Genomic DNA, 12,387 nt, shown 5'->3' on the forward strand with positions numbered 1-12,387 from the left:
TTATTAATTTAGTGACAAGACAAGAATCCGTTAGTAATTAATAATAGAAAATATCTATCACTAATTAATAAATTTTATCTATTAATTTATTTATAATTAAAAATTTTGCAAGTAACAAGCATTATCATACCACCTCTTAGGGTGTGTTTGGTTGTGGGGGAGGGGAAGGGAGGGAGTCCCTCCTCTACCCTTTCTTCTCTTGAACCAAACAGACATATATACATTACCCCCACCACCCATCACATCATTGCCGCTTAGACTTTTATGATATATCACCATCATGTCAACAATTCATTTTAATTCTCTTAATGTGACATTGCCTTGATCATCTCTAACTCAAGACCTCAATCCTTCCTTAGGCATCCTTTGTCAGTTAATAACTTTTCAATAAGATACAGAATTTAATATATTATTTTAATTTAAACATGTTATTTAACTCACATATTTGGTGGATACTATTATTATTATTATTATTATTATTATTATTATTATTTAAATATGTTGATAATATATATTATCCTATATACACACACATTAAAACACATAAATATACAAATCAATATATACTGTTCGTTAATAAATATATAATGTAATATTAGTTATATATTTTATGAAAATAAATATTTTTCTATATCATTTAATATTATCTATCTTATAATTCAAATGTTTTCATATGATAAAAAATATTTTTATATATAAATTTTCTTAAATAAAAATCAAATAAGAGAAAATTGAAATCTAACTTAAATATATTGACTAATAAGTCATAATATTGAAATCATACTAATGCACAATTAATAATTTCATAAAATTCAATTATTTATATGAAACTAATTTGAAATAAACGAGTAAAACTCAAAAATAAAGTTGGAAATGAGATTAAAATACTCATTTTGTGTGTCTATGTATTTTTATACAAGTAGGTTTGAGACAAGTAAACGTAAATCTAGATTTTACTTATTTGAAAAGTTTATAATCTGTTGAATTTTATCGAAAAATATATAACACAGTTTTCCTAGTGTAAAACTTTCTAGATGATAGAGTTAAAAAAATGGACAAATTCTTACTTTCAATGGATTCTATGGCTTATGAACAAAAAAATATTACAAGAAAAAATAGATCTCATTTCAAACCAAATATTTATCATTTTTATCCATGCAGTAAATGTATGACAGTTATTTTAATAACAACCTTATATTTTTTACAATGTAGTACTTTTGTGCATATTAAAAGTATAAATAATTTATTTTATTTTTGAATTTATTATCTAGGAAAAATATTAAAAAGTAATTTGAAAATTTTTAAAATGAAAACATATATTAATATGATATCTTAGAAATACAATATAAGAACATTCTCTAATTTATGATACTATAATTTATGATACAATTGACAATATAACAAAGAAACGAAAAATAAAAAAAGAACAGGTCAGTTAAAAATTAAATGGTAAAACTAGTATATTGTCAATTTATTATACAAACTCTAATAAAATAGACACACAACAAAGGAAGAACTTCTCTAGTGCTTTCAAGTAAGAAGATGAAAAAAAGGGAGGAGTTGATTATTTTTTGCTTTCTAAATTAGTATTATATAGATATAATATATATATAGAGTGGAGTTAATGAGCAAATAGAATCTTGAACTATAACTCAAAAATTATCCTAGCTTCTAAACTTTTAAAAATATAAAATAAACCCAACGTTTAAATTTATAGCAAAAAAAACTTGACCGTTACTTTTTTAACACCGTTTCTGCCTAGCAGGAGACTGTAAACAGTCAGGGTAAATTTGTAAAAAAAATAAATCCTAAACAGTATTGCATGAACAATAATTATGTTAAAAACTTAATGGATAGGGTTTATTTTATTATGAATTAAAATTGTAGGATTTATTTTGTATATTTTAAAGTTTATGGTCCAGAATGATTTTTGAACAAGAACTCAGGATCCTATTTATTTATTAACCTTATATATTGAGTATTCTATGCCTTATATATATATTATATATATGTAATATATTACATAATAATAAATATATAAATAAGTAAGCTAATATGGCTTGTAGACCATGCCTTGTAAAATGTATTCTTCCTATTATATGTGTGCGTGGGAGAGAGATTTTGTGAAGGTTAAAATGTCACTTTCGTCATATTAATCTTGATATTAAGGGATAAGGCAGAAATTATATTCGTCTAAATTCCGGAAAGAGAGGCGGAAGGTAATATAGAAGAAAGCGAAGCCGACCGTTGGCCCTTTTTTTTTTTTTAAAAAAAAAATTTCCACAAAATTTTTGTCTCCCCCTCATTCCATTTTGTTTTTTTTTTTTTAAAACTAACACCAAATTCTTCTCTCTACTTTTAAGTCTTTAACGTTAGCCCAATAATGGTCCGACCAATAGGTCCGTAGCGTTTCGTCGGCAAGTAATGCCTAATATTACGGACAAAGCTAACGCCTCAAATACTCTTCTCTAGATTATTGTATATAATTTATAAATTTAATAATAATAAATAAATTGAATTAGAATTTGTGATAAAATATTAACAAGAAAAATATTAATATGAAGATCATTATAATTTATTTAATTTTAAATTAGATCCATATAATTTATTTTATTTTAATTAAGCCCTCATAGTAACTAATCAAATATGTGTTAATCCTTAAAGGTTAAACTTTTTTATACATATATAATTTTTATAAAAAATAATAAAAATATAAACATTGAATTAAATAAAATTTATTTTTTTGCAAAAAAGTTAATCATTCATTAATAATTCACCCTTTAGGAATTAATATATTTAATCAATCAAATTATATGGGTTTGATTGAAACAAATAAATTATAAGAACCTTATGAAAAATTGAGGAAAATTAGATTAATTTTTACTATAAAATAAATTTATATTGGTACGTTTGTGAGTGATGACTAGCTTTATTGTTAATCCTACCCGTAATTTCGCAAAAGTTAATGCAATGGAATATAAAAGTGCTCAAAATCAAATATAATGATTATGACTCTAAGAGAATCCAATGATACACCAAGTCAAAATATGCTTTTCATTTTTAGGTACATAATATGCTTTTAATTTTATATTTGCACTTTTATTTGCAAGTCATGATGGTGCTGGAATACATTTGACATTCCTTAAATCCCCTTCAGATTTTCCCATGATGATGCTGGAATGCATTTGACATTCCTTAAATCCTCTTCAGATTTTCTTTAATTTCTTTCAATAAAAAGGAAAGCTTTCTATGCGCAAGTGTACATCTTTTGTGTTGTTAACAAAATATTTATTACTAGCTATGATTAGTCCAATAAAAAAGGCTTAATTCTCTTAAACATATAATTTAAAAAATCATGTTATAAGAGTTACTTCTAATTACATTTGACAATACTCAAATTTAATCCAACAAAACTGAATTTGAATAACTTTATAAATGAATTTGGCTAAAATGCATTTTTTATTCAATAACTTTGCATGAAGTTTTATTTTGCTATCTTAATTTTATAAAATATTTTCTTAATATTTTAACCTCAATTTTAATAGTTTTATTAAAAAAATTTTAATATTAAAATTTTAAATATTAATAAAATATTCTTAAATATTTACATATTAAATTTAATTTTTAAAATAATAATGATTGATATAAAAAATAATCATTTAAAATTATTAGTGTCAATGTTAAAAAATAAAAAAATATTTTATAAAATTAAAAAGATGAAATTTAAATATATAATAAATATTAATATATACCTTAGCCAATGAATTTTAATTGAATTATAGTTATTAAACACATAAATATATATTTTATATTTTAAATCAATATCAATACTCTCTTGATTACAAAATATAATGTATTTTTTTTTTAAAATGTATATTTTTTTAAAAGATATCATATTAAATAAATTATTTTATATTTATTTTAGAGTGAAACACCCTATTAAATAAGGATAAATATAAAAAAGATATAATTAATTTTAAAATAAGTAATTATTTTATTAATGATAAAATTTAATTAAAAAATAATTTATATTTTTGATCAGAGAAAGTATTAATTAATTATTATTGATTTTTCATCACACGCTTGTAACCCTTCACCAAATTTAAAGACTGATGTATAAAATAATGATATAAATAATGGTGTAAATTTTCACCCAATGAGTTAATTTTTAATTAGTACACAGAACAGAAGATTCTTTCCTTTTCACTTATTTTTTAAAATAAAAAAATATATGACGCATGCAAATACCTATTTTAAATTTGTTTTTCAAACGATGTGTCAACATCTCTTTCTTAAAGACCCTTGCAAACGGAGGAGATAGAGTTAAGAGAGAGAGGAAAAAAAAAAAAAGAAACATTCATTTCAAGAATTCAGATCTACTGATTCTGCAAGCTTCCAATTCTCGAGCTCGGGCATTGAGTTTTATTACCTTCAATCCATTGTGATATCTCACTTCTTCCATCTTCTCTTTGCCTTACGCTTTTGAGTTGTGTATATCATATCACCCAGCTTCATGATGTGTTGAAATATCGCAGCGCCATGGCCGGAATTGTCCTCGCCGGCTTTTTTGTCGGATTCCCGGACAATGAGGGTGTTTATCTGCCCAGATTCAGTGGTTTGATGTGACTAAGCCAGGTTTTCGGGGTCAGCGTGACATGTGAAACCTAGTCGGCGGTGGAGTGATCAAGAATGTTCAGGTCGACGAGATGGAGGAGCGAGAAGCACAGGATCAAAGCTGTTTTCAAGCTGCAATTCCGTGCTAGTCAGGTAGCTTGGGAGGCATTGCTAGTTTGCTATCGCTTTGGTTTCATATCTTTGTGCTTTTGTGTTTTCGATAGTGTGATTGACTCACTCTGAACTCCCTCTATTGTTAAACGCAGTCTAGTGGTGATAACCCACTGGCTTCTGTTGGCTGCCGATAAAATTTCATTTTAATTTTTTTCTTCGAGTTTGAAATTGTTCATAATTTTGATCAGTTTAGAGTTGACGAGCTTTCTATGACTCATGCTTTGCTTGGAAAGCCAATTCCTCTTCTCTTACGCTTATGAAATATAATTAAAAAGTGGGGAAATCTTGTACCGCTTCCTATAAATTTCTGTAAATTATAGTCAAGCGCTGCAGTAACAGCTGAATGCCTGAATTCCCGTGGCTTTGCACAAAGTGGTAGGGTTGAGACTTTAGAATTTATATTGACTGTTCAGACATCTTACTTTGCGATGTCAGGTGCTGCAATCTGGAGTAAATGCCTTGATGTTGTTTATAATTCCGGACGACGTTGGAAAGCCAACTACGAGATTAGGGAAAACCACGGTTCGAGATGGAGTCTGTAGATGGGAAAATCCGGTTTACGAAACAGTCAAATTCACACGGGATCCCAAGACTGGGAAGATCCATGACAGAATATATTATTTTGTCATATCAACGGTATGACATTTGTCTCACTCATTTAAGCAGCAAGTTTATCTCAAGTGTTTGCTTGTGTCAGAATGAGATATAATTGGGTTCTATCACTATGTAGGGACTAACGAAAGCTAATTCCATTGGGGAAGTTTTGATTAATTTCGCCGATTATGCTGAGGCCACAAAGCCTTCAACTATCTCTTGTTCAATCAAGAATTCTCACTGTGATGCTGTTTTGCATGTCAGTGCTTGCTCTTATCTCTTTGCTTTGAAATTTCAGGAAACCTTATGATAAATAGTCGGACTAACTTGGAAAAAACCATACTTAACTGATTATAATATAAATTTCGGTAAATTTGATTTGTTGATTAATGAGCAGGTATCAGTACAGAGGCTACAGGAAAATGACAATAGAAGGTAGGTTATGTTTGCTTTTTAGTTTGAAGAGTTTCCTTAAACTCAGCACGTTTAGGTGATGGGCTTTTTCTTGCTGGATAACACATGCAGAGAAGAGGACGAATGTGAAGAAGTCAAAACAAAATCCCAAGATAGAAGCTTAAGAACCTATTTAATTGATGGAGATATAGATGAAAGCCATACAAGTAATTCTGCTGAAGTAAGTTTGTTTCCCGGGCACCCCGGGGGGTAACCTTTAATTTCATAATTGATATTTTCTAATGTCATAATAGAGCCATTTTGAATCCCAAGAACTTGGTCATTCTCAGGAAGTTAGGCCTGCACTTCAACAAAACTTTGTGAAGAGTTGTTTCTGTCATGTTCTCATAATTTAAATTCTCTAAATGTCATAATATATTGGTCAATTTTATTTTCCTTTTCTAGTGTTGCTACAGAATGTTTGCAAATAATCAAAATTACTTTTTCTCTGTTCTCCAGGATGTCTCTGCCAAAGCAATTACCCTTAGAGCTGAATTTAGTGCTGATTGTAGGACATCCAGTGGATCTGACCTTACATTGTCCAGTTCTGGCAGCAGCTCTGGACTCGATACTCCCAAAGATCTTGGACTAGGAAATGCCAACATCCATCAGAAGCCACGTGGTTTGGTTTCATGTACTAACAACATTTCAGAGCCTCAAAAGCCTTGTCAAAATACCACAACGTCAGAGCATGAGGAACGCCCAAGATTAAGCTTTGACTGGTCAGCTGACTCGGAACGTGGGTTGAGTACAAGTGATTTGACAAATGGTTCCCATGATGCTCTTCCAAGGGAAAGGTCTCAAGAGGCATCAGATAGGGAGATTGAAAGACTTAAGGCTGAGCTTTCTGCTTTGACTAGACAAGTGGATGTGACAGAATTGGAAGTACAGACTCTTCGGAAACAAATTGTGAAAGAAAGCAAAAGAGGGCAGGAGCTCTCGAAGGAAGTTATTAGGTTGAAAGAGGAAAGAGATGCACACCAGACACAATGTGAGAATCTTAGGTCTTTTTACAAACGTATGGATGAGGCCAAACTTAAAAGCAGTGCACAATTGGAAACTGGTGATCTGTGCACTCTTATTGAGGAAACTAGACAAGAATTGAATTATGAGAAGGCTTTGAATGCCAATCTTCAGCTACAACTGAAGAAGACGCAGGAATCAAATGCTGAACTTGTTCTTGTTGTACAGGACTTAGATGGAATGTTGGAGAAGAAAAATAGAGAAGTATGTAATATTTCCAATAATTACAGACTGAGTCAAAATTCCCAAGAATTAAGGAGAAATCTCTTGAAATATGAAACAGATGATGACAAAGAACAGAAAGTTCTGGAAGAAATTGTTAATGAGCACAGAAACATTAAGGAGACACATTTACTTGAGCAAAAGATTGTAGATCTCTTCGGTGAAGTAGAGATCTACAGGAGAGAAAAAGATGAATTAGAGATCCAGATGGAGCAGCTTGCACTTGACTATGAGATACTGAAACAGGAAAACCATGACATTGCGTATAAGCTGGAGCAGAGCCAACTGCAAGATCAGTTAAAATTTCAGTATGAATGCACATCTCCTCCTCCTGCTGCAGCAGCAGCAAATGATATTGAAACCCATATTGAGAGTCTGCAAATTAAGCATCAGAAGAAGTCCGAGGATTTCTCTGGTTCCCTGGTAACCATTGGGGAACTTGAATCTCATATCAGTAGATTGGAGGAAGAATTGGACAAACAGGCTCAATCTTTTGAAGCTGATCTAAAATCTGTGATGTATGAAAAAGCTGAGCAGGAACAAAGAGCCATCCAAGCAGAGGAAGCCTTGCAAAAGACCAGAATTCATATTGAAGGTCTGGAAATTGAACTGAAGAAACAATCAAAAGATCTCTCAGATTCTATGGCTACCATTAAAGAACTTGAATCCCATATCAGAAGATTGGAGGAAGAATTGAAGAAACAAGCACAATCATCTGGAGCTGATCTAAGGGCTGCAGCACAGGACAAAGTTGAGCAGGAGCAGAGAGCCTTCCAAGCAGAGGAAGCTTTACAAAAGACCAGAATCCATATTGAGAGCCTGGAAATTGAACTGACGAAACAATCGAAAGATCTCTCAGATTCTATGGCTACCATTAAAGAGCTTGAATCCCATATCAGAAGATTGGAGGAAGAATTGGAGAAACAAGCACAAGCATCTGGAGCTGATCTAAGAGCTGCAACACAGGACAAAGTTGAGCAGGAGCAGAGAGCTATCCAAGCAGAGGAAGCTTTACAAAAGACCAGAATCCATATTGAGAGCCTGGAAATTGAACTCAAGGAACAACTGAAAAATCTCTCAGATTCTATGGCTACCATTAAGGAACTCGAATCCCATATCAGAAGATTGGAGGAAGAATTGAAGAAACAAGCACAATCATCTGGAGCTGATCTAAGAGCTGCAACACAGGACAAAGTTGAGCAGGAGCGGAGAGCCATCCGAGCAGAGGAAGCTTTACAAATGACCAGAATCCATATTGAGAGTCTGGAATTCGAACTCAAGAAACAGTCAGAAGACTTCTCATGTTCAATGGCTACCATTAACAAACTTGAATCCCACATCAGAAGATTGGAAGAAGAAATGGAGAAACAAGCAGAGTCTTTTGAAGCTGATCTGAATGCTGTGACACAGGACAAAGTTGAGCAGGAGCAAAGAGCCATCCGAGCAGAGGGTGCTTTACGAAAGACCAGAATAAAAAATGGTAATGCAGTTGAAAAGCTTCAAGAAGAATTTAAAAGGCTCTCAATGCAAATGACATCTACATTTGTTGCAAATGAGAAGGCTGCCATAAAAGCATTCACAGAAGCAAGTGAATTGCGTGCAGAGAATAGTCTACTGAAAGAAATGTTACAGAAGGTCAAAGAAGAGTGTCAGTCTGTCAAAGCAGATAATGAGGTGAAACTGAATGAACTTTCCACTCAAATGGAATCAATGAGAGTTAAGACACAACAAATGCTGTTGGAAATTGATGGTAAGTCCAAGCAGCTTGAAAATCAGAAGAAACATAAGGAAAAAGTCTGTGGAGATCTTTTTGAGGAGGTGCAGATTCTAAAGGCTGAGAATGAAAAGCTTAAAGTGGAGATGTTGCGCCTCTCTGAGCAAGTGAAGCAGAAAGAAGTCTTCGGAACTGACTTGGAACTTATGAAGAAATCACATGAGGAGTCTGAGACTCTGGTAAAGAGGGGAATTGATGAAAGAGATAAGTTAGTTAATACAATTGCTTTATTGAGGAAGGAAGCAGAGCAGTCTCTTGATGAATTAAATAAGATTAGGCATCTCAAGGATGAAAAAGAGACATTGGCTGAGCAAGTAAAATCAGAGTTGGAAGAACTTCAAGCTCAATACAGAGGTTTAAGACATTCCCTTTTTGAGGATGAAGTTGAGAAAGAAAAGCTTAGGAAGCAAATTCTTCAGCTGAAGGGTGACCTAATGAAGAAAAACAATGCATTAGTCAGCATTGAGAAGAAGTTCAAAGATAGTAATGGACGTGCACAACTTCTTGATGGAACAAGAGTTATTCCAAAGAATACAAGATCTTCCTCAAGCCCTCAAAATTCAGAAGAAATGGCTACTTGAAGGAGAAAATAACTATGCTTGAGGTAGCTTATGAAATTCTATTTGTAGATAGAGGTCCTTTCAAAGAATGCTTGATTCAAATGATAATTCCTCTATTGCTGTTTTCATCTGCAATTATTGCTTTTGAGTTTTCCATATTTTCTTGGGATTAAAATCATTATAAACTAATTTACTTGTGACAATTGGTTGTTGACAGCAGGGCCTGATAAAATCCAAAGAAACTGCCTTGGAAACATCAGCAACCTCATTTTTGAAGAAAGAAAAAGAACTCCAGGACAAAATTGAGGAGCTGGAGAAGAGAGTGGAAGAATTCAATCAGAGTAGTGCTTTGCAAAAGGTTATAATGCTTTACCTTTACATATTGCAATGTGTCAGGAATGTGCAAACATTTGCGAAATGCTTCAAGTCTCTTCTTGATCATTAGTGCATATTTCAAATGCCTTAATGGCAACAATAAACATCTAGACGTAGCTTTTATTAATGAATTGAAGTGCTATTTAATTGTACTCGTGCCATACGTTTACGATGGAATACTGTTCAAACAGGTTGTTGAGGATAAAAGTATCGCAACTTTAACTGATGAATGTGGAGGAGTAACACGTGAAGTTGAGCATCTTAATGGCACAACACATTCGCCTGAAGAAAACGTGGTTGCATTGTCATCAATCAAGAGGTCCGATCTGACTACTTTTTATATTTCTTCATTATCCTGCTTTCCTCAGACGTCAAGATATAGTTTAGTACCAGTCTAATGGACAGTGGCTGCTCAATATGTTTATGGTATTCTTATTTCTAACCTTGTTAGTTCAGTAATTTGTTGATCTGATTTAATCTGTGTCCTTGGCAGTGATGTGGATTTGTCAAAGAGAGCATTGAAAGCAATTGAGATTGATAATGGTAGTAGCAATCTTTGTGATCTATTAGCTAAGTTAGGATCGTTGAGGGAAAGAAACAAATCAATGGAAAGTGAACTGAAGGAGATGCAAGAGAGATACTTAGAAATGAGTCTCAAATTTGCTGAGGTAGAAGGCGAAAGACAAAAGCTTGTTATGATGGTACGGAGCCTCAAGGGTACTCAGAGGAGCTAACGAGTTTTGGATTACCCACCTGTTTGTGTATAGTTCTGAAGCAGGTGGGAGATGAAGGGCTGAAAAATGGGAATGGGATTAAAATTGAATAAATTACTATGTATATTGGCAAGATAAAACTGTTTTATTTTTTTCCCTTTTTTGTTTTAGCTTAATTAATGTTGAATGGCTGCCCAATTAGGTACCATTTTAAGAAATTTTTTCTGTAGGTTGTATGTAATGTCTGTTTTTAGCTAACAAGAGTGCCCTTTCATGTATTGTTCGAGCAACAAATCATGACAGTGTACTCTTCCTTTTTCTTATGTATACATATTCTTTTATTGTATATTGTAATTATGATTGATTTCAATATAATATGAGCTGTTATTTCCCATGCCATGGATGAAAAAGCTTTTACGCTTGATATCACGGGGGAAGAAAAAAAGAAAAGGCTTTTTACTGTAGTGGCAGCCAGTTCATTAAGGCAGCATTTGAATTGATAAATTTTGATTTAAATTTTAGATTTAAAATCTCTCACATTTAGAATCTCATATGTAAAATTCATATATTTACAATCCTTTATTTAAATATTATACTAAATTTTAAAAGAAAAGAAATGAGCTGAGATTCAAAATAAAAAATGGAAGGTTGAGAGTGATGAGTTTACTTTTAATTTTCAATTAGTGAAAAATGAGAATAAAATATGAAAGAAGAGATAAGAGTGATAGAGGCATTGATAATAAAAATGTGAAGAGAATGATATGATTAAAGTGATTAAAATTTTAAATGATTAGGATATGGAGAGAATTTAAAATTATAAAAAAGTTATAATAAAACATGTATTTAGATATATGCGAGCATTAAAAAAAAAATGGATTTATATCAAATTCATATCCATAAAATTTTATGTAATCAACCGTGGATTTCATTCAAAAATTCAAATTCAAAGTCAAATACCTGTTAATCCAAACACAACAGTATTTTTGCCTTTTAGAATTTCGAAATTTTCTTACTCATGAAGGATATTTTGCATCGTCTTACCCAATGAAATGCCGAGGAGAATTTGTCAACATTCTAAGTACTTCGTTTGCAGATAAATACTTGAAAACATTTTCTCTTTAATGAAAAAAAGGTATATCCATCATTCAAAAACATGAGCAGGCAAAAAGAAAACAAAAACAAACTAAGAGAACTATCTCTCATGAACTACCGCATCTGTATGCAAGTTGGTAAAAGATCAAAGATGTGAGAGTTATCGCTAAGATCATGAGCAAGTTTATCTAGGGTGCGTTTGGTTTTCTTAACATTTTATATTTACAAAGTAAAATTTTACTTTTAAGATATTAAAAGTTATTTGAGTAAAATATTTTGCAAAAAAATATATCCTGAAAGCACATTCAAACAGTGGTTGAAAGCGATTGAAAGTGAATTTTTAAAACGTAACTATTTGAAACTTTTGAAAAGTGAATTTAAAAAGTAGAATGTTATTTGACTATATTACCTTAAGTTTAATTTCTTATTCTTATTTAAAAAATAATTAATTTGTTAAAAATATAATTATCATTTCAATAATAATAATAATAATTAGGTATCAAATTTTTAGCATTATAAATTAAATAATTAATCATGTTAACTTTTATTATTAATATATAATAAAAATTATAAATTATAAATCTTTATTACATTTTTTAAAATTACAAATTAAAAAAGTACAAATAACTAGAGATGAAATTTTTAACATTATAGATCAAATTTTATATTATTTAAAATCTTTATCATATTTTTTAAATATTTAAATATATCACATTTATGTAATAAAAATTACTAATTATTATAAATCAATACTCTCTTCAGTAATTGTACATTCAAAATCACATTTTACTAT

At 31.1% G+C, this 12,387-nt stretch overlaps 1 protein-coding gene across 1 annotated transcript; it reads left to right on the forward strand.

The window, feature by feature from the left end:
* Positions 1-4,348: 4,348 nt before the first annotated feature.
* Positions 4,349-10,896, forward strand: LOC129311912 (uncharacterized). The gene is given in 10 exon segments (XM_054954409.1): positions 4,349-4,767; positions 5,224-5,424; positions 5,519-5,641; positions 5,780-5,817; positions 5,908-6,016; positions 6,295-9,427; positions 9,430-9,458; positions 9,635-9,772; positions 9,981-10,108; positions 10,283-10,896. Coding segments are annotated over 10 exon segments (4,218 nt in total). The 5' UTR covers positions 4,349-4,689; the 3' UTR covers positions 10,524-10,896.
* The last annotated feature ends 1,491 nt before the right edge of the window (positions 10,897-12,387 follow it).

This window comes from Prosopis cineraria, unplaced genomic scaffold (assembly GCF_029017545.1).
Source record: "Prosopis cineraria cultivar Desert tree isolate PC_DT_omini unplaced genomic scaffold, ASM2901754v1 PC5, whole genome shotgun sequence".
Lineage (NCBI taxonomy): Eukaryota > Viridiplantae > Streptophyta > Magnoliopsida > Fabales > Fabaceae > Prosopis > Prosopis cineraria.